General features: G+C 39.3%; 1 protein-coding gene across 5 annotated transcripts in view; it reads left to right on the top strand.

Moving 5' to 3' along the window:
- Positions 1 to 23027, top strand: part of RGS22 (regulator of G protein signaling 22) — a 116494-nt gene that overhangs the window by 27984 nt on the left and 65483 nt on the right. For all 5 annotated transcript variants that reach the window (XR_005066801.1, XM_037048273.1, XM_037048275.1 and 2 more), the window contains exons 7-11: positions 3538 to 3667; positions 5973 to 6591; positions 8122 to 8283; positions 12560 to 12734; positions 18703 to 18827. Coding sequence is in view for 4 of the 5 variants with exons in the window: in XM_037048273.1 (XP_036904168.1) it covers positions 3538 to 3667; positions 5973 to 6591; positions 8122 to 8283; positions 12560 to 12734; positions 18703 to 18827 (1211 nt within the window). In the remaining variant the exon portion in view is untranslated. The remainder of the gene's footprint in view (positions 1 to 3537; positions 3668 to 5972; positions 6592 to 8121; positions 8284 to 12559; positions 12735 to 18702; positions 18828 to 23027) is intronic.

The raw sequence follows: 23027 nt of genomic DNA, 5'->3' as shown, positions 1-23027 counted from the left end.
CTATGAGCGATGTCTGAGATTTTGCTGCCTGTGTTTTCTTCTAGGATTTTTATGATTTCAGGTCTAACATTTAAGTCTTTGATCCATCTTGTATTTATTTTTGTGCGTGGTGTAAGAAAGTGGTCTAGTCTCATTTTTCTGCATTATCTATCCAATTTTCCCAACACTGTTTATTTAATAAACATCGTTTTTTATTTTTATTTAAAAAAAATTTTAAATTTACTTTGAGAGAGAGGGGAAGGGAGAGAGAGAGGAAGAGAACATTGATGTGTGGTTGCCTCTTACATACCCCCAAGTGGGGATCCAGCCTGAAACCCAGGATGTACCCTGACATGAATTGAACTGGTGACCCTTTGGTTTGGAGGCTGGCACTCAATCCACTAAGCCACACCACCCAGGGCTAAACTATCATTTTTTAAATTGAATTGTTTTTGGTGTTGAGTTTTATATATAAGGTTTTTGTAAATTTTGGATATTAAACATCATCGGATGTATTATTGGCGAATATGTTTTCCCACTCAGTGTGTTGTCTTTTTCATTTTGTTGATGGTTTCCTTGCTGTACATATGCTGTTTATGCTTTGATGTAGTCTCATTTGTTTATTTTTTCTTTCCCCTACCTGAGGTCAGAAAAAATATTGCTACTAGAAGTGTCCAAGATTTTACTGCCTGTGTTTTCTTCTAGAATTTTAATGATTGAATCTAAGATTTATTATAAGTCTTTAATCAATTTTGAGTTGATTCTTGCATATAGATATAGCTTTTTAAGTTTAAGGATTCAATGTTCTTTGGGTCCTTAAATAATTTAAACCGTGACTATAGATAGGGAATCATTTTTATGATGGCTGGTAACATTTCTTTGAATCTTCATTTATACCATTTAAACATAAATAAGTGACCCATCTCTTGACTATACAGTGGAATAATTAATTGCTTATATGTCTGACTGTTTTTTCCTCCCTCTTTTTTTGTGCAGCTGGAATAATAAGCACTCTTGTATGTTGGTGTCTCTCAATTCCTGGAAAATTCCCTAATTATTTTGGTCTCCTCTCAGTGGCTAAGATACGACTTGGAATAGAGAAGTCATTCAATAAATATACATTGAAAGGACATAGAAGTAATAATAAATGACTTGGTTTCAAACAAGGAAAAGAGGGAATAAAAGGAAATTAGAGTCTCTCAAAATGTAGGAGTGTAAAAAGTAATTTTTCTTTCACTTTTCTAAGTTCTTCTGGCTAGGCTAGTAATCAAATTAACATGAGACAGATTATGTTTTGGACAGAAAATGTCCAAAATTTATTACAAGGCACATGTGGGGGTGTCATGAGAAAAGAGACTTGCAACGGCACTGGCCCGTTAAGGTTTACGTGCTGTTCTGAACTGAGGAGGAGGAGGGCAGTGGTCTGGGGTTTCCAAGGGAAAGTAGGCAATTACTTTCCGGTAGAAAGAGAAAACGTGATAAACAAATTTTTGCTGGGCCACCCAGAAATAATGGGATGCAGAAGGAAGTTCAACAAACAGGTTTTGCTAGATTTCTTTCTGTCGGCCACATTTAGTTCATATCATTATCGGTAGGAGTGGAGTTCTTGCGGTGTTGCAAAGAAAAGAATTTCCTGAGACCCGCATGGGAAAATGGGGTAAACTTTATCAATGATGTAATGTCCCATCTCTGTCTGCTTTGTCATGGGAAAAGTCCAGTCTCGTCTTCAGTAGGGCCAGAATAAAAGCCACTGCCTAGAGGTCCTTTGCCATATTAACGTCCCATCCAGTCCAGTCCAGCATCCAGCTAGTTTAGCCTGTGTTTGCAGCTGCAGCCTGTTGCTGTGCTGCGGCGTTCAGGCTCCCTCCTGGAGCCTGTGTCTGGAGTTCCCATGGTCCTGGGCCCTGCAGCTGCTAAGGCCACATGGCCAAGGAGAGAGAATGCCTCTCTCAGTGCAGGGGCCGGGCATGGTGGCAGGTGAGAGAGAGAGAGAATTAGTTTCTTTGTTCCCCTGCAAATATGTATCTCAGGCTTGGAAAAGACTAGAAGCTTTTTCAAAATGACCAATCAACTTCCCAAGTTTTTGCAGGCTTTGGATGGGTATACACCCCAAATTTAGACTGACAGGTCTCTTTGGTCAAGCTTCTCCCCAAGTGCCACCAACAATCAATACTGGAGGCAGGAAGGGAGGAGTGTTAACCCCCTTGGTGGAGCAGTGCTGGGATCCCCTGAGGAGCGAAGCTGTAGTTTCCTGGCTGAGCAAGCAGGCTCTTGCTCCCCAGTTTATTAAGCTCGATGTCTAATTCCCTTTGCTCCCCTCTTTTAAAATTAATAATTAGTTAAATACCAACAGTAACAATATTATGATGCTAAGGTGACACTCCTTTCCTTTAAGTAGATTTTTCTACCAAAATTCCTTTAGGCAAATTAGGGAGTGGGTCAAAGCTTCTTTCAGAGTTTTTTTGTTTTTTAGTAACGAGCTTACAGTCAATATCCCAAAAGGCATATTTTAGGGTGGCAAAAGTTTGGTCCTCTGAAAAGCTTTTATCCACCCAGAACGCATTACCTCTCATTTCTCTCTCCTGCTTTTGGTCTCGTTGTGTGGCCGTGCTTGCACTGCTGATTCTGCCCAGCAGTCAGGGAACTGTGCCTGTTCCCTTTGTGCCTCTCCTGTGAGTGTTCCTTAGGCTGAGGGCCAGCCAGCTGATTCCGTTGGAGAAAAGAGGAATGAGAAATGAGAGTAATGTTGGAAACTCCCCTCTCAGTTGTGCTGAACAAACTTGGATTCTCTTAGAAAAACAGGTGAGGATGTTACTAAGAAAGTCAGGCAGAGGAATTTTCGCTGGCAGGCTAAGAAAAGGGCCTTGTTAGGACTCAGATTCTAGAAGCTGAGGGTCAGCCTGGGTTTGGAGTCAACTGACTTAAGGGTCACCAAGCAAAGGAAAAACTGAAGGCTACAACCAGGAGCAGGTAGAGTCAGGACTCATTCTTCGGGAAGTACCCATTCCAAGCAAAGTTGCGAAAGCTGAATCTAAGGCAGATTGGCAGTTGAGCTGAGCCATTTTCTGTGCTACTGAGAGTAAGTCTGTGTGGTATTAGGGAGGAGTTGTCAGAAACACCGAGCCAGGTCAGACAGACTTAGGGGCATGGACTGATTGGGAAGGTTGTAAATGGGAGCAGTTGGCCAAGATGCATCCGACGGCTGATGAGTCATGGTGACTGCCAAGTTCAAGTTAGATGGCATGAATCTGTAGTGAATCCAGCATGTAAGGTTGCATGCATTTGATGGAAGAATGGGGAATACAATGAGGGCCCTGGGCTCATTTTTTCCCTTTGGTCATCTAATGTGAAAAGTATCTGATTTGAAATTTCCTTCCCATTATTCCCTTAGCTAATTAATTTTTCTGCGTACAACCAACCTTCTTTCCTTCATGGCATAGTTTTTCCCTTACATATTGTATAGTGCATATTGAATCACATGATAATGATTTGTCCAGGTTTGTGACGGGAAGAATACTGCTAATCCTATGTGAAATACACGTGCTTCTTTCTCCCTAGGCCACCTATGCTCAAACAGAAGATTGGTTTGCACTAGCGAAACAAAGTCAGAACACAGTATCAACCTTTTCATTACCATCTGCTGCACACCACAACATAATCGAATCTCCAGTTATTTCATCTGACTCTGGTAAGCAGAGAAGGACAAGAAGGCCTTCAGAACACCTCTTTAAGGCTTCTGTTGTTCTGATCTTACAATACAACACTTAGTGGTTGGGAAGAAAAAGATCTCCCCCTCTTCCCTCAACTCCACTTCTTGGTGTTTTTTCAAGCAGCAACTTGGTGTAGTGAAAAGGATGAGTTTAGAATTCAGCTCTGATACTTATTGGCCGTGTGACTTTTGTAAGTTATTCCACTTCTGGGAGCTTTTGCTTTTCTCACCTGTAAATTTAAAATAATGATACATGCTACATATATAGAATGTGCCTGGCCTAGTGCTTGGTACTTAATAGGCCATCAATAAATGTTTGTCTAGTCTTGATCTCTCATCACAATTTACAAATTCTTGTTATTAGGCTTTTGAAATAAAGTGGGAGCCACCTTTACCCCCTCTTAAAAATAAATACTCCTTCGTGGAATTTGAGTTTTCCTTCTGTTTTTAAATTCAGACTATTTTTCACCTTGAAAAGCGGATGCAGTTCTACTGTGGGGAACTTTTGTGGATGACGTAAACTTTCATAAAAATGGAAGGAAACTTCCAGAAATGGGAGCCATTGACATGTTATTATATTGCTGAAGAAAAAAGTTGAGCAGTGTGATTCAGGACAAGGGCCCAGCACTTTACTACCAGTTCTTACCTAGTCCTTTGGAAAAGATGAGCAACTTCTGGGGATGGTAAATCTGGATTCTCGGGCCTTGAACCTAAATATACGTGAAGAGGAAAATAATCTCCCTAGTAGAAAAAGAGCTAAATTTATAGGGTTCTTACAGTTTCCCCGAAACAGTAAAGTAGGAAACCGGAGAGTAAAGGTAGTGAGGAGAGGAAACAGGAAGAGGGGGGGAGCAGCGGAGGGGAAGGAGAATGGCAGCCTGTGCTCTGCCTCCCATTCTGTGGGACAGGGTGTATGCCCAGTGTCTTTCCACAGGTTTGCAAAAGTCTACTCTCCCCATATTGGGGGACATTTGCTATAACTTTCAATGAAAGTTTCCAGTTCAATGCAACACTTCCAGTTGATTGAGGCTTGACACCCATCACTGAACAGCGGTCCCCACGGACCAAAGCAAGTCTCCTGGTCCGTGGTGTTGTGAGGGGTTCATTTGCCAGGTGAAAGCCTGGCTTTGGATGTGTCGCTGACTTCTGAAAGAAAGGGACCATGGGAGCCAAAGGCTCTATCTTCAGAAAAAGTATAAAAACAATTCATTTGTATTTGTTAGCTTTTATAAATAGCTAATGTCATTTTGTAATTACAATGTTAAGTGATAAGTATGACAGTAATGGAATCTTTCCGATGAAAGAGTGAACATCTAACAGTTGTGAACCTGACTCCAGTTTTGATCTGTTCATCTATGGTTTCGCCATTTGTGGTGGCCAGCTGTAACTCATCGTACAACATGACATATTAAGGCACACATGGGCATACCTTGGAGATGGCGTAGGTTCAGTTCCAAACAAGCACAATGAAGTGAGTACCACAATGAATCACTTGACTTTTTGGGTTTCCCAGTGCATATAAAAGTTATGTGATAGGCTACACTATACTGTAGTCTATTAAGTGTGCAATCACATTATATTAAAATAACAATGATATAACTTAATTAACAACACCTTATTGCTACAAAATGCTAACGATCCTCAGAGCCTTCTGTGAGTCCTGCAGTGTTTGCTGGTGGAGGCACTTGCCCTAGTAACATCAAAGATCACACTGATCACAGGTCAACCATAACAAGCGTAATAATAATGAAAACACTTGAAATATTGCAAGAATTACCAAAATGTGGCACAGAGACAGGAGTCAGGCCAGTGCTGTTGGAAAAAATGATGCCAATAGACTTGCTTCACTCCCAGTTGCCATCAACTCTCAATTTGTGAAAAACAGTGAAACAAGCTATGCCTGTACAATTGTTTAATGTACAAATTCTAACTCTTTGATAGAGTTGGCCTTTATGTATTGACATTCTACATCAGCCTGAAATATCATATTCTTCAAGTATATGTCCTTTTGGAGATCCTCTGTACTAGGGATGTCAGATATTTCGTCCACCTGCCCCTACTCCCCGCTTCCCTGTCCAGGGAAGACACGGCTGATCCCTGTTGGAAGTTGGTCCTCTGCTGGTCCCAAATGTGACTCCAGACTCCTCTTTAAGACCGTGATCCCTGCAGTGACTCCCAGTGATGATAAACTTGATTGCCATTCTGGCTCTATAACATGTAGTTAACAGTAAAAAAGTCTTCTGTATTCATATCGGATCTAATAGCCTTTTATAATTTAATACAGAGAGTTTTATCTTTGATGATGGGATCCACCCCAGGACGCAAAAGCACCCATCTGAAAGCACTAGAGTACTTTCGGCGGTCGAGGAAGAAGAAGAAGATGGGTCTGTCTCGATACAAGACACTCCTTCTCAAGCGCTTCTGAGAATATACCTTGAGAAGAAATCGGATGTCGGCGAAAGCCCCACGTTGCATTTCTCCACATGTGAAGAATTTTTAAGATCTTACATAACCTTTAGTTTGAAAGCAGCCATTCATCAAATGCTTGGACAGCCATTTATAGAAAGCCCGGATTTTATAAGCTTCAAAAATGTAACAGAAGTGGTAGTGGATGAGTATCCTGAGCTCATTTCTGACAAGAGTGTTTTGTTCAGTGAAACACCACGCCCTCCGGAAGAAAAGGCAGAAGAGATAGTAGAAGGAACAAGTTCCAAGAGTGAGAGTGTTGGGTCAGAAAGCAGAGCTGGTTGGTGTATTTCTCACAAAACTTACGACATTGGCAACCGAAAGGAGTTTGAAAGATTTAAGAAATTTATGAAAGGTACATTAGGGGAGAGATACTGGTGGCTATGGATGGATATTGAGAGGTTAAAAGTTCTTAAGGATGCTGGAAGACATCAAAGGTATTTCTATTTTTTATATTGTAGTCATTTTAGAAACGAATTGTGGAATATTAGTTTGGGTCATTTAAGTACAGGCAGAAAGTTGGAAATAAATATAAAAATGTAATTTATACTTTTGGAGGAATAAATACTATCATTTATTTTATTATAATAATATTAATTTCACTACTAATATGATTTCAAAGCTTTCAAATACCAACAGTAGCAATTAGTTGGCTTTGCCTGAGTTTCTTCCCATAGATTCTAAACCTGCTTTCAAATTAATCACTCTGTTTTATTTTTATTACAGTGCAGTGATATATTTTTATGGAAAAAAAGATCAGTTATATACCACACTGGCATAAGGTACCTTATGTAAGCGATACCTTGCGACGATGTAAGGGCCAGCTGTTCCTAGCAGCCTGCTTGGTCACCAAGTGCCATGATCTTTAATTGGATGCCACGCAGAAGTTTATATCTGAATGAGATAACTGCTAGATAGCAGACTGGCTATCTTCCAGAGGACCCCTTGGAGGTTCTGGTGGGGTGCAGGCCTTTGTTAGGCTGCTGCATAGGTGTTAGTTTCCTGCTGAGAACCCTAAGAGGGCCCTGCTGTAGGAAAGTCCTCTTGTCTGGGTTTCCCGGATCTGCTGTGAAGCAGACCAGCTATAGAGGGTTGCAGTTCCCATTAAGGTTTGACAGAGTGTGTACTCATGATGGGGTCATGCCGGCTCCTTCACTGGCATTCAGATCGTTGTTGTACACAGTTATAAGAGCAGGGGTTACTGAATGGCTGATTGTGAAGTATGACCTGACTGACCCTGGGGTGGAAGGCCACCAGCACTTTCCAAGACACATTAGGGAAGTTATGTGCAAGCAACCTGCATAGGTTCATCAGGATCAAGATTGTATTAGTTCCTATTGTTCATGTAACAGATTATTACCCCAAATTTATTGGCTCGAAGCAACACAAATTTATTGTCCTACAGTTAGGAAGGTAGAAGCCTAAAATGGGTGTGCAGGGTAGTGTTTTTTCTGAAGGCTCTAGGGGAGAATTCATTTCCTTGCCTTCTCCAGCTTTTGAAGACCAGCCACTTTCTTTGGTCTGGCCCCTTCCTCCATCTTCAAAGCCACCAGCACACAACCGTCTCTTTTCTCTGTTCTCTGCCTCTGTCCTGACCTTCTGTCTCTACAACTCTGACCCTCCTTCCTCCCTCTTAGAAGGACCTTTTGATTATGTTAGGGCTGCCTAGCTAATCCAGGATAATCTCAAAACCCTAATCGCATCTGCAGAATCTCTGCTCAGGCACAGTAACACTCACAGGTTCTGCGGGTGACAGCCTGGACGTCTTGGCAAGGCCAATGGGTCAACCTGCGAAAAATACCCTTCCCATTCCCATGACTGAGGGAAAGCACTTTCATCTCCGCGCTGGTACCCCTGTAATTTACCGTTGGTTTTGGGGTCATTCACTACTTGTCTCGAACATTTTAGAAGTGAAAATACTTGGCTAGCTGAATATTGTGTCCGTGTGTGTATGTGTTTTCTTGCAGACATCTTGAGAAGATGAAAAAGTGCTATCTAATGAGCAGTGGTGATTACTACCTTTCTACAGAAATCTTAACAAAATTTAAACTGCTAGATGGATCTCAGTGGAATAATGAACACTTAAGAAATATTCAGACTGAGGTTGTAAAACCCTTACTTCTGTATTGGTAAGAAAAATAATGTGACTCAAAGTTACCTGCTTTCACTTTTCTTAGAGGTTAGTTACAAGTTATACCACACCATGGTACCATACCAAATAGGACCATACTATTTTTATTGCTATGGCCTTATGGTATATTTTGATATTAGGGAGTGTGATTCCTCCAACTTTGTTCTTTCTCAGGATTGCTGTTGCTATGTGGGGCCTTTTGTGGTTCCATATTAATTTTTGAAATATTTGTTCTAGTTCTCTGAAATATGTCATTGGAATATTGATGGGACTGATGTTGAGTCTATAGATTACTGTGGGTTGTATGGACATTTTAATGATGTTGATTCTTCCTATCCCTGAACATGGTATGTGCTTCCACTTATTTGTATCTTCTCCAGTTTCTTTCTTCAGTGTCATAATTTTCCAAGTGAAAGTCTTTTACATCCTTGGTTATGTTTATTCCTTGGTATTTTTTTGCAGTTGTGAATGGGATTGCTTTATTAATTTCCCTTTCTGTTAGTTCCTTATTGGCGCATAAAAATGCAACTGACATCTGGATATTAATTTTGTGTCCTGCTACTTTGCTGAATTCGTGATCAGTTCTAGTAGTTTCCTGATGGGATCTTTGGAGTTCTCTATGTACACTTTCATGTCATCTGCAAATGACAGTTTTACTTCTTCCTTTCTCATCTGGGTACCTTTTAAGTCTTCTTCTTGTCTGATTGCTGTGGCTAGGACTTCCTGTACTGTGTTGAATAAGGGAAGCGAAAGCAGACATCCTGTCTTGTTCTCGATCTTAGGGGGGACACTTGTAGTTTTTGCCCATTGAGTATGATGCTGGCAGTGGGTTTGTCCTATTTGGCCTTTATTATGTTTAGGTGTGTTCCCTCTAATCCCACTTTGCTAGGGGTTTTATTGTAAGTGGGTGCTGGTTTTTAGCAAATGCTTTTTCTTCATCTAGTGATATGATTATAGGTGTTTTATTGTTCATTTTACTTATGTGGTGAATCACATTTATGGATTTGTGGATATTGTACCAACCTTGCTTTCGCAGCATGAATACCACCTGATCATGGTGTGTTACCCTTTTGATGCATTGCTACATTCGATTTGCCAATACTCTGTTTAGGATTTTAGCATCTTTGTTCATCAGGGGTATTGGCCTATAATTTTCTTTCTTTGTGTTTCTTTCATTGTGTGTTTTTCTGGTTTTGGAATTAGGATAATGCTGGCCTCATAAAATGAGTTTGGGAGCCTTCCTTCCTCTTGAATTTTGTGAAATAGTTTGAGAAGGAGAGGAGTTAGTTCTTTGAATGCTTGGTAAAATTCTCCTGTGAAGCCATCCAGTCCAGGGCCTTTGTTTGTTGGGCCTTTTTTCTTGATCTTGCAAGATCTTGTGCAGTCTTTAAATTTTAAACTGAGGCTTAAACCTTTCAGTGAATATTATGTAGCAAGCACTTCTGTAACCACCATGTAGGCTGAGAAATAAAACATTAATAAACCCCCTGAGGGTCCCTTCCTGATCACATCCTTATTCCCCCTCAGGGGCAACCACTATCCTGACCTTTATGATTATTATCTTCTTGTTTTTCATTATAATTTTACCAACTGTATAGGCAACTCAATCTCTAAACGTGTATTTTCGTCTTCCTGCTTTACAACTTTGTATAAAGAACCCTGTTGTTGCATCCTTTGTGTCTAATAATTTCATTTAAGAGTTTTATTCATCTTCATTACTGTATATAGTGTTCTACTGCATGAATGCGAGGTCTTTCCAGAAGGTATCCAGCCATGTAATATAAAAAATAGAGACATTTATTGAAGAAGATACAAGATACAAGAAGCATTGTACATAGGGCAGTGACACATCAGTCCCCTTCAAAATAGGCACCTTGGGACCTCACACAGTTCTCCCAATCGCTATTCGCTGCCCTGTTGTAATTTTCTGAGTTTCATCTCATCGATGGTTTGAAATCTCTTCTCTTTCAAAGTAATTTTAGTTTTGGGAAAAGCCAGAAGTCTCAGGGTGCCAAACCTGGGCTGTAAGGGAGCTGAATCATCTGGGTGATTTGATGTTCCACCAAAAAAACTCTGTACAGGACATGATGCATGAATGGACACAGTATTGATGAAGCTGCCAATCATCAGTTGTCTATAGCTACAGCCTTCTGAATCATCTGCATAGTTTCTGTGGAGGAATGTTCAAGCTTCACAAAAAATCTGATGCAGATTTGTTGTGCTACTTTCTCAGTCATTTTGAATGCAACAGCCACACAGTACACAGGCTCAGTCAATAGACTCTACTGCCCCCACTGATTAGTACAGTGAGGTCACGCATATGGATTCCAGTCTACTCTCCGTGGCTACCAGGTTATATCCATGCCATGCAAACTATTCTCATTATTCAACAATGGCTGGACTCTTTCCAGACAGACCTCATATACCTTATTTTGTTTGCCATTTTTTAGGCATTTGGGTGGTTCTTTGTTTTTCACAATTACAAGCAATGCTGTAATGCATATTCTTGTGTACATATTCATTTTTCTGAAGTAGTTTTACCAACTTTTGCTCCCATAAACAGAATATGAGAGTACCCATTGCTACAAATATATGATAAAATTTAATTTTGTCATATTTAAAATTTTTAATTGTGTCTGGTGTGTCATTGATGTCTTCTGGTTTTAACTTGCATTTCTGTGAGTACTAGTAGGTTGATAACCTTTTCAATGATTATTGGTCATTTGAATTTCAGTGTTCATAAATTCATGAATTGCCTATTTATCTTCTTTGCCCATTTTTCTACTGGAAGATACTACCCCCATATTTATATATATGTATACACACACACACACATATATGTATATATATACATGCATATACACACATGTATGAATATATATACACATACACACATACATACAGTTTCTTTCATGGTATTGTGTGGCAAATACAATATCTTCTACTCTCCAGAGCTTGAGAATTAAGATGTGTATAATAAGTGGTGTAATGAAAACTTGTATGATGGAAGCATGAAAAATAATACAACAGCAGTTTAGGATTGACTGACATTTACTCTAAAGTATTTGATGAACTTACATAGTAGCTAACAAAAATTAAAGCAATGAGTGAAATAAGAACCTGAGGTTTAAATGGTAGGGGTAGCAGAGACTCATAGGGTCATGTGAATATACTATAAAGTTGGGACTCAGAAAATTGAGGCACTTGGGTTTTGTGGCCAGCATGCCTGCAGTTTATTTGATGAGGATGTTGTATGTCTGCCCACTTGCTGGTTGGCATCCGAATAGAAGGTAACTTTGACCACTTCCAAGTCTGCAAGTATAGGTTCTGAAACACAGTGTAAACTGACCACCCCAGTCTCCCCAGGAAGCATTCTGATCCTAAACTAATGACTAATTTTGGGTTCTCTTCCACTGCCAAACTGTGTTTTCACTTCGGGGAAATATTTACCTTCTTCCTATTTCAATGGGAAGTGATTTTCTACCAGGATCTCAAATACGGAATGGGAATCGGTCTTTGTGTTTCGGCGCTGGGCGGAAAACCGACGATTAGCAATGGTCCCCGACAGCTGGAGTTCACCCTAAGGCCCATAAAGAGTTAACCCTCAGACTGAACACCAGGGTGTCCGCCCAGTGAAGTGTGGCCTTGACAGTGTGCCAGACATTCTTTTCCTAAGCTTCTGGCACTGGTGTTGCTCTTTCATTGATATAAATTATTATAAAGTTAATTCTTGACTTCACATTTAAGGCTTGAAAATAAATCATATGAATCATAATCCACTTAAGCATTATAAAGTGTTTGCATATTTAAAGTGTTAATTTTATCTACTGGTTTTTATTTGGCACCATAGGTAAATACTAACCTGTCTTTATAGGTTAGTATTTAGTATAACTGTGTCTTCCAATGATCACAGGTGCATTTTGTATTCATTGTATTAGAAACTCTAAGTTAGTTTTAGATTTTCCTTTATGAAATAGGTGTATAGGTTATTTTTCTTATGTAGATGATAATTGGAATGTAATTTTTAAATTATTTTTCCTTCTTTGTATGAATGTATATTGGCTCTTTATACACATGAATGTGATTTCAGGTAGTTGATGTACCATAGGAGAATATTTTTCTAAAGCTAGGCAGCAGAAAAAGAAGTCGCAATTATTAGGAAAGGGGTATGGCAAGACGGACAAGTACGAGCATGAGTATTACACACTGGGTACGCTCTCGGTTTTTGAGGCATATCATGGAGTTTGAGTGTGCATTTCTTTTCCTCTCTCTAGGGCCCCAAGATTCTGTGTGACGCATTCATGCGCAATAAAACACGCTAGTGCTGAACTGAAATTGTGGCACCTCCGCCAAGAGCAACCAAGGAAGGATGTGGACCCTTTCCCACAAATACCAACCCTCTTGCCTTTAAGACCGAAGTCTTGCATTCCACAGATATCTGAAATACAGGTAGGGGGTACATCGACACTTAATCTCTTTATTAAGCTTGTAGTAAAATGTCCGTGCTTGGGTTTTGTGCACTAAGTTTCATCACAAGCTTCTCTCTCTCTCTCTCCCTCCCTCTTCTTCTTCTTCTTCTTTTTTTTTTGGTTGTTCACATATGTGCTGCAATAACCAGGAAGAAAACCTATAATTTGTTCTTCGCCAAGCAGCCAAGGTGGTCCTTTAAAAATACGGGATCATGTGATGCACTTGCTCAAAGTTCTATGGCCTCTGTGCTCACTCAGAATAAAAATCCAAGGTCTCCCTGCAGCTGCCCACGCCTCTGCTAGCCCTGACCCCATTCCCTGCCGCGCTCCTCTGACTTACCCCACTCCCCCCACTGTGGCCTCCCGGCTTTCTCTGAGCCACCAACCACCAAAAACTCAGGAGCTCTGCCCTTGCTGTTCCTCTCGTGTGGAGCACCCTTCCCCAGATGTCCGCACGGCTTGCTGCTCCCTCGCTCGCCGTGTCTGCTCAGTGGTCACTTATCCAGAGAGGCTCTCCTGGACCCTTCCGTAGAAGCACACTTGTGTAGGACAGCATGATGCCCTCCGTCACTCCGTCCTCTGCTCTGCTTTGTTTCGCTTTATTGTACGAGGGACCACATGATTTGTTCATTGCCCGTCACCTCCTACCAGAATATAAGAGATGTTTCTTCACTAACAACTCATCCCCAGTGCCTAGAGTAGTGCCTGGCACGTGGTCGTTGTTTAATGAATATAAATTGAATGAATGAGTGAGAAGGAGCAACGGCAGAATTACAAGGAGTGTGCATTCTTTCACACTGGAAAAGATTAAAGTAGTTTGAAAAGATAAGGGGAAAAAAGTTCAAAAAGAGAAGAAAACCTAGCCAACTTTTCTACTGCTACACACTCTGGCGCAGAGGTGCACTAGCTGTAGCTAAGTTCTGCTTTTCAGAAACAGCCTTATTAATCTTAATAGTCTTTAAACATGGAACAGGTTGCTGTTGGTCATAGTCACAAACAACCGCTTTAGAAAGGATTGCTTATATTCAGGACATCTTAATTTAAAGGAAGGAAGACGTGTAATGTAGCTTTTAAAGTTTTACTTCGACAAGTACTGTTTTAGGGCTGGAGGGCCTTTCAACCTTGCCACGGCACAGGTGCATTGGATCACGTGGAGGGTGTTTAAAGTGCCCCGATGCACAGACCCCGCCCTCGGAGATTCTGGTTTAATCGATCTGGAGAGGGTCAGAGTCACTTTGTAAAATTAGGGGGTTGGCTTAGAACAGCAGTTCTCACCCATCTGAACATTAGAACCACCTTCTAGAAGCTACCTTTTAATAGGATACCTAGGTATTTAAAATGCAGGTATTTTCGTATTTAAAGCACTGCTATGGGCTGGTGGATCTTCAGCATATGGAACAGTCATCTGAAGAGCTTTTATTTTTTAAAATTATATTTCAATGATTATGCTATTATAGTTGTCCCAATTTCCCCTCCTTCCCCCCTCCTCCCAGTACCCCCCATTCCCTCAGATAATCTCCACATTTTTGTCCACTTCCATAGGTCATGTGTGTAAGTTCTTTGGCTACTCCATTTCTTGTATTGTACTTTACATGCACATGACTATTCTGTACCTATTTGTGCTTCTTAATCCCCTCACCTTTTAACCCACACCCTCCTCCCATTGGCAACGATCAAAATACTCTCTGTATCCATGATTCTGTCTCTCTTCCTGTTTTTGCTTAGTTTGTGTTTTAGGTTCAATTGTTGATAGATTTGTATTTATCACCATTTTATTGTTCATAGTTTTGGTCTTTTTTCCTCAAATAAGCCCCTTTAATATTTCATGTAATAATGGTTTCTTGATGATGAACTCCTTTCATTTTTTTCTTGTCTGGGAAGCTCTTTACCTGCCCTTTGATTCTAATTCATAGCTTTGCTAGGGAGAGCAATCTTGGCTATAGGTCCCTGCTTTTCATGACTTTGAATATTTCTTGCAAATTCCTTCTAGCTTGCGAAGTTTCTTTTGAGAAATCAGCTGATAGTCTTAAGGGAACTCCCCTGTAGGTAACTAGCTGCTTTTTCTTGATGCTTTTAAGATTCTTTATTTATCCTGGGCTCCACTTATTGATCAAGATTCTATAGTTCTGGGGTGGGGCCAAGAATTTGCATGTTAGCAAATTCCCTCCCAGGCGATGCTTTTGCTGCTGATCTCGGGACTACACTTGAGTTCGTGTCACTTTAGTACACTAATGGTTTCTTATCCATTGTCTTGACATTTTCCTGACCTTTGACCTTGTGGCCTCTTTTGTATGCTACTCCACTGTGAAATCTAATCTTCCCTGATAGCCCATGTAAGTTAGTGACCTGGTCACTAAGTCAGTACACATCATAGAGGTGTAGTATAGGGAGCACGTCATCTCATAACATGTAAACATTTGAACAAAGGATATCTGTACAACATTTGAGAGGTGAGGTGAAAGAAAAGATAAGTGGTATGGTTAATGAAAGGAACTTGAATAATGTGCAACATTGAAGGAGTGAGGAGGGACTGGCCCATGTAAGAAGTGGTCTAAACATGACTTTGACCTCTCCTCCGTTCTGTTCCTTGGCTTCCAGAGTATGATTACCATGTGTTGTCCTGGATGTTTTCTAGTTGGTGACTCATTCTGATCTCACTGTCTTTCTCTGGCAGAAAACGCTCTAATTCTTTGTTTTTCCCATTTTAAAAGTTGAGGTATAATTTATATTCTATAAGCCCCGCCCTTTTTAGTGTACCTTTCTGTGAATTGTGACAAGGATATGCATTGTGTAACCACCATCGCGATCACAGCAGAGAACGTTTTCTGTACCCACCTCCCCCTAGTTTACTGTACCTGTTTGTCAGGTATTTTCCCCATCAGTAACTTTCTGGCTACTCTTCTCATTTTCCCCTGAGCCAAAAGCTCAAAAATACCAATCTAGGCTTTTCTCATACTACATAATACACTTAAAATTTTTTTTAAGAAAACTTTTTTAATTGTGGAAAAGAACATAACAAAAAATTTGCTCTTACTTATATACTTCAAAAGTAATATGTTTGCATTGTTGTGAAATGGCTCTCCAGAACTGTTTTCATTGAGGGAATACACAGCTAAGCACCCATCACTAAACTCCCTTTTCTACTCCCTTAGCCACTGGTAACCACCGTTCACTTTCTGTTTCTATGAATTTGACCACTTTCACATGATACACTTTTAAAAAGTTTTATTCTGGAGTATAAAGCTCTTTTTAACTGAAGTATAGTTGGCATGCAATATAATATTAGCTTTAGGTATATGACATAGTGACTTGACATTTATGTACCTTATGACGTGGTCACCATGAGCAGACTCATAACTGTCTATCACCACACAAAGCTACTGCAGGGTTGTCTGCATTCCCTGTGCTGTACACTTCATCCCTGTGACTTACCTACATTGGAAGTTTGTGCCTCCTAACCCACTTCACCTTTGTGCCCATCCCCCATCATCCAATCCTCTGGCAACTATCAGTTTATATTGTATGAGTCTGTTTTATTTGATTAGTTTTTTAGGTTCCACAGAGAAGTGAAATGATTCAGTATTTGTCCTCCTCTGACTTATTTCACTTAGCGCAATACCCTCTAGCACGATCCATGTTGTTGCAGATGGCAAGATTTTATTCTTTTCTTTTTCCTGTGGATCAACTTTTAAATTTTGTTTATACATTGATATTTGTCTTCCCATCACCTCTCCCCCCCAAAAAGTTAACTTGGTTTTAGAAGCTGGCAATTTATTTGGACATGCCTTAATTGTTAAAATGTGTTTGAAGTATCTACAGTCACTTTTAATTTGAAACTATTTCTTTTACTTCCTTTGACACAAAGGCTTATTTCCAGGTTTTTATAAAGCAAACATTTTTACTCGTGTTTCTATTTTTTTGTTTAGTCTATTATCTTTTTATTTTTTAATATTTACTGTGCAATTACAGTTGTCCCCCTTTCTCCCCATTACTCTCCCCTGCCCTACCCACCCTCGCCTCCCACATTCAATCCTCTCCTGCTCCCCATTGTTTTTGTCCATGGGCTGAGTAGTAATATATTGTGTATATGTTCCACATCTTCATCCATTCATCTATGGGGGGACACCCAGGCTGTTTCCATCGTAGGATACACGTTTAATGAGCTCAGTTCCCTGTGGTACCACTTATTTATTGAGTGCTGCTTAATGTCCTGCTGTGTTCTGAATTACTAAAACAGATGTGATCTCTGATACCGAGGAAGTTCTATGTAAAACATACCCAAGTAATTAATTTTGTTTGTGGAATCTGTAAAACCCATAGCTGTTAGGAAACTAGAGTATATATGTACACACACAAACACACACATTATATATACACATATATTATATGTAATTTTATTATTTGTTCTAAATAGTAAAAACCTCAAAAATATATTTCTTACTCTCCAGAGACATATATTACATTTGAATTTTAATGGAAATTGACAAATAATAAAACTTGACCCTTCTTTTTCAATTATAAAAATAATAAAACTAGTGTAAATGTGGAAAACGAAGAAACAAATTATCCTGATCTCACCTACTTCTAGACAACTATTGGGTTGGCCAAAAAGTTTATTTGTTTTTTTCTGTATGATGGCTCTAGTAGTGCTTAGTTGCCTTAAGCTTCATTCAAAACAATTTTGTTCCATTTTATTGTGACACCCGTCTTATTAGCATGCATTAAAAAAACTTACCAAAATTGGTGAATTTTTGTGCAACCATTTTAATATTGATGGTGGAAGAAAATATACATTTTCAGCATATTATGCTTTATTATTTCAAGAAAGGTGAAAATGGAACTGAAATGCAAAAAAAGGTTATGTGCCGTGTGTGAAGATGCTGTGATTGATCAAACCGCTGGGTCAAAAGGGGTTTGCAAAGTTTCCTGCTGGAGATTTCTTGCTGGACGATGCTCCACAGTTGGGTAGACCAGCTGAAGTTGATGGTGATCAAATCGAGACTTTAATTAAGAACAATCAACATTGTACCATGCAGGAGAGAGAGCCGACATACCCAAAACAACCAAATCAATAGTTATTGGTGAAACTGAAAAAAAATGTGTCTTTTATTTTACATAAAAAACTAAATGAACTTTTTGGCTAATCCAATATTAATTTATTTATTTTCTTTTAGGCTCGTTGTGAAACTTCGGTTTTAAAGCCCTTATGCTTTTGCGTTCTGATAACGTCTTTTTATGATTATCAGCGTGTTCCCACATGTGTCATAGTCTTCCTAGTCCTTAAGGTTATATTTGTATGTACCCCGTGTTTAGGTGATTGATTCTTTTTCCTCTGATTTTGACATTTTAGCTGTTCATGCTTTTTCGATCACACACATAACATCTCATATTCTGGATTTAAAAACTTTTCACCATAAAGAACTTTTAAGAATGGGAACAATAACCATGGATATAATTTTTTTAAATGGAAGGAAATAGTTCTGCTAAGATATGGGTCTCTGTAATGGACCAGTGGTGTTCTCGCATCCTTTCTACACCTCGCCACCCCCATTTTCCATGCTGCCACACACAGGCATGCACGCACATGTGAGCACTAAACCCTATTAAGCTACTAAAACAAAGATAAGTTTTTACAAAGTTCTTCCTCCAGGAAAGAGTCCTCTTTCACAATGATGCAAGGAAATCAAAGCCTTTGGCCTTTCCTTTCTTAGAGGCTAAATAGCAGTAGGAGTTTCAGTTGCTGGTTTCATAAAAGTGGGCATGTGGGAAGAACAACGATTTTGTGATAGTGGGAAGAACAGTAGGTGGTGGAGTGAGGGATAAATCCTCTAGTAATCAAAACAAATTTTAGGTATGTGCGCAGAGCTACGCTTTTATTCTCTACCTCCCTCCCCCCACCCCCGCAATTTGTTCCTTTTTACTTTGTTCTTTATTTTACCACTTGTCAGAAAGAAGAGCCCAGTTTGGTACAACTTTCTAAATCTCCCAAGAAACCACCTACCGCAATTCAGAAACCTTGGAAGAGCGAGACTTGGTATTCAGTTTCCTCTAAGGATGACATGGCCGAGAAAGGGTAGGTACAGCCTTTTATGTGCCAGGTGCTTTTCTGCAATGGTGAGATTTTTTTAAATTGAAAAACTGAATAGAAATTGAAAACCAATACGCTGATTTTCTTATATTTCAGTGATAGGTATTAGGGGGTTAATACTTTCCATGCACACTTTAAATAAGGAGTGGAACTCCTGAGATTAGCATTTTCAAGAGGTGGTGCTTCTGACCTCCAGTTGCTCATCAGCTGTACCGTGACTTCTCTGAGAAGCTTGCCCTCCATTCTTACTTGGCCCTGCTTAGTGCTTCAGTATTGCTCAAACTGGAGAACTCATAAATCTCTCAAAAATATTGTCATTATTTAATACAGTATGTTAGTCATTTAGATTGGCCCACATACTTATCCTTTTTCTTGTGGTTTTTTTAATGGGATTAATATTCTTCAGCCTGAAAAAAATACACTTTGGTGTTAACTTTAGTGTGGGATCTGCTGGTGAATAATTCTGTATTTAATAATTATCACTTTCATTAGTTTTTTTTTACTTTCATTGTTTTTTTCTGAGATAAATTTCACGTAACATGACATTCACCATTTTAATCATATTCAAGTTAACTATTCAGCAGTTTTTAGTATGTTTACAATGTTATGAAGCCATTCCCACATATAATTCCAGCAGATTTTATCACACCTAAAAGGAGTACCACCTCATTAGTAATCACCCCCTGTCTCTCTCGCCCAGTGCTGGTCACCACTCACCTGCTTTCTGCCTCTAAGGATTTGCCTATTCTGAACATTTCATATAAATGAAATCATGTAATAGGTGGCCTTTTGTTTCTGGCATGTTTCATTTGGCATGATGTTTTCAAGATTTATCTATGTTTTGGTCACTTTCATTCTTAAATATCAGTGATTTTCAACCTTTCTCATGGCACACATAAACTAATTACTAAAATTCTGCGGCACACCCAAAAATAGGTTTTTTTGTTGATTTGACCAAAAATAGGTATAATTTTGATTCATTCACACTGGACAGCTATCGCTGTGTTGGCTGCCGTAATTTTTTCATTTGACCATCTGAGGGAAAGAGGTCAGTGCCCCTGACTGAGCAGTCAGATATTACATGTTTTAAAGATTCTCGCTGCACACCAGTGTGCCACAACACACCTGTGGAAAATTGCTATTAAATATTTTTGCTGAGTACAGAATTATAGATTGGTACTTATTTTCTTTCAGCACTTTGAGATATTATTTTGTTATCTTCTCGCTTCCAGTGTTTCTGTCTAAAAATAGTAGTTCCCCCCTTATCCACAGAAAATACATTTCAAGACCCCCAGTGGATTCCTGAAAACTTGGATAGCATAGAACCCTATAGATACTGTTTTCCACACATGCACACCAGGAGAAAGCCCAATTTACAAATTAGGCATGGTAAGAGATTAATAACAGAACTAATAAAATAGAACAGTTATAACAGTATATTGTAACAAAAGTTAGATGAATGTGGTCTCTCAACGTATCTCATTTTTCTCTATTCACCTTTTCATTTATAAGAAGCACTTTATGGCTTCTCTTTGGTATATCCCAGTAGCCAGCGTCACTATTGTTATGCTTTGGGGCCATTACCAAGTGCACTTAGGGCGACTTGAACGCAAGTGTTGTGGTACCATGATAGTCAATCCGAAAACCGAGATGGCAACTAAGGGACCAATGGGTGGGTAGCATATGCAACACAGATGCACTTGACAAAGGGGTGATTTGTGTCCCAGATCAGACAGAGCACGATAATGTGAGATATTGTAATGCTACTCACAAGAGCAAATAATTTAAAAGTTATGAATTGTTGATTTCTGGAATTTCCCTTCTAATATTTTCAGACTGCAGTTGACCATGAGTAACTGAAATTGAGAAAAGAGAAACTGTGGGTGAGCGGGAACTACTGTATTAGCTGTTAGGCTAATTCTTTTTCTTTTGAAGATATGCTTTTTTTCCAGCTGTTTCAGTATTACCTTTGTATTTTGTTTTTAATAATTTTAATATGTTTAGGTGTTGGTTTACTTTTTTGCATCCAACTCAGAGTTATTAAATCTGCTTTGACAAATATCGTATGATCTCATTCATACGTGGAATCTAATGAGCAAAATAAACTGACAAACAAAATAAAGCCAGAGGCATGGACACATGCAGCAGACTCATAGATCTCAGAGGGGAGGGGGTATGGGGACTGGAAGAGATAAGCCAAAGTATGTATATGCATATTTGCAAAGTCCATGGACACAGACAATAATGTGGTGAAGGCTGGGATAGAGGTGGGGTGGATCAGAAGTTTGGTGGGGGGGGGGGAGGAGGGAAAATGGGAGACATCTGTAAGTGTCAACTTTTTAAAAAAATCTGTGGCTTTTTGATGTTTTTCATTAGTTTTGGAAAATGATCACCTGTTGCCTCTTGTAATGTTACTCTTTATTTCCTCTTACTCTGGGATTCCAATTAAATGTATGTAAGACCTTCTTAATTTGTTCTCTCATTCCCTGTCTTGTATTCCATCCTATTCTGGGCATTTCCTTTTGACTTATTTTCTAGTTCATTATTTCTCCATTCAACTCTGTCTAATCTGTTATTAGTCACAATTAATGTTCCTAACTTCAGTTATTGCATTTTCTATAATGTATCTTTGGCTCTTTTTAGGTCTATTATGATATGCTTCCTAGTTTCCAGTTCTTTGCCGAAACCCTCAGTCTTTTGTTTGATTCCCTAGATCACAGTTGTTTAAAGTCTGTGTCTGATAGTTTCAATATCTAAAGTTCCTGTGAGTCTCTATTGTTCTATTTTCAGCTGAATTTTGTTCTTGTTGTCTTGTCCACTGTTATGTATTATATTGGTTAATGTTAAGCTATATCTTACATTTGAAATACTGTTTGTAGAATTTATCTGAGATTTTGGTTGACGCATTTTTCTGGAATGAATTTTTTCTCCTTTTACCTAAGCACTGGTAGTCTAGGGTAATCTTAATCAAATTACGGCAATTTTTCTGGGCAAACAGAAAGACTAAAGTCGAACTGCAGCATTTGCAAGGATGCTCTGCTTCCACCGCATCCTCGCCACTGGGCTTCAGCCTTGGGTCTGCCAACCACGGAGCGCAGTGCTCAGTTTTCAGGATGCTCTTCATTAGGAACAAACTTCAGGGAAAAGCAACCTCAACGGCTGAAACGGCATCTCTGATTTTTCTGTTTTTATCTTATTGTGGTAAATTACACAAAACAGGAAATTTACCATCTTAACCCTTTTTACTTATTTTTTTACATTATATATTTTATTGTGTTTTTTCCATTTCCTTTTATCCCTCTTTTGCCCCCCTCGCCCCGCAGTCACCGCACTGTTGTCCGCGTCCATGAGTCCTTTTACCTTTTTGCTCAGTCTCCCCAGAGCCTTCAGCCTGCTCTGTGTCTATGAGTCTGTCTCTCTTTTGCTTGTTCATTTGGGTTTTAACCCTTTTTAACTGTACAGGTCAGTGGTACTAAATACATTAATAACATTGAACAGCCATCACCACCATCCATCTCCAGAACTGTTTTCATCTTGGAAGACTGAAGCTCTGTGCCCACTAACAGAGCTCTGTGCCCAATAACAATTGTGCCCACTAACTGAACCTCTGTGCCCACTAACCAATAACAACCCACCCCCTCCTCTCCCAGGCCCGACAGCCACCATCTTACTTTGTCTCTACGATTTTGGCTACTCTCAGTACCTCGCATAAAGGAGATTATTTGTCTTTTTGTGGCTGTCTTATTTTATTTAGTATAATGTGCTCAGGGTTCATCTATGTTGTACCATATTTCAGAATGTCGTTCCTTTTTAGGGCTAAATAATTGTTCATTGTATACATTGTATACACAGGGGTGGGCAAAGGTAGGTTTATACTTGTGAGTATGTGAAACACAATGTTTATTCTTGTATCATTATTTTCTTACCTGCATGTATTTTTTCCATACAAAACTGTAAGCCTTCATTCGACCAACCCTGTATATTAATATACATAGAAGGAATATAAGTACATCACATACTGCTTAAGCATTCGTCCATCGGTGGACACTTGGGTTGCTTTCCCATTTTGGCTACTGTGAATAATGTGAATACTGTGAATAATGCTGCTATGAACATGGATGTACAAATCTCTTTAAGACCCTACTTCCAATTCTTTTGTGTATATATCCAGAAGTGGAATTGCCA

The sequence above is a fragment of the Sturnira hondurensis genome, unplaced genomic scaffold, assembly GCF_014824575.4.
Source record: "Sturnira hondurensis isolate 20B ecotype Veracruz unplaced genomic scaffold, ASM1482457v3 Scaffold0006413, whole genome shotgun sequence".
Classification (NCBI taxonomy): Eukaryota; Metazoa; Chordata; class Mammalia; order Chiroptera; family Phyllostomidae; genus Sturnira; species Sturnira hondurensis.
Note: the sequence above shows the minus strand (reverse complement) of the source record. Positions and strands in the feature narration are given on the sequence as shown.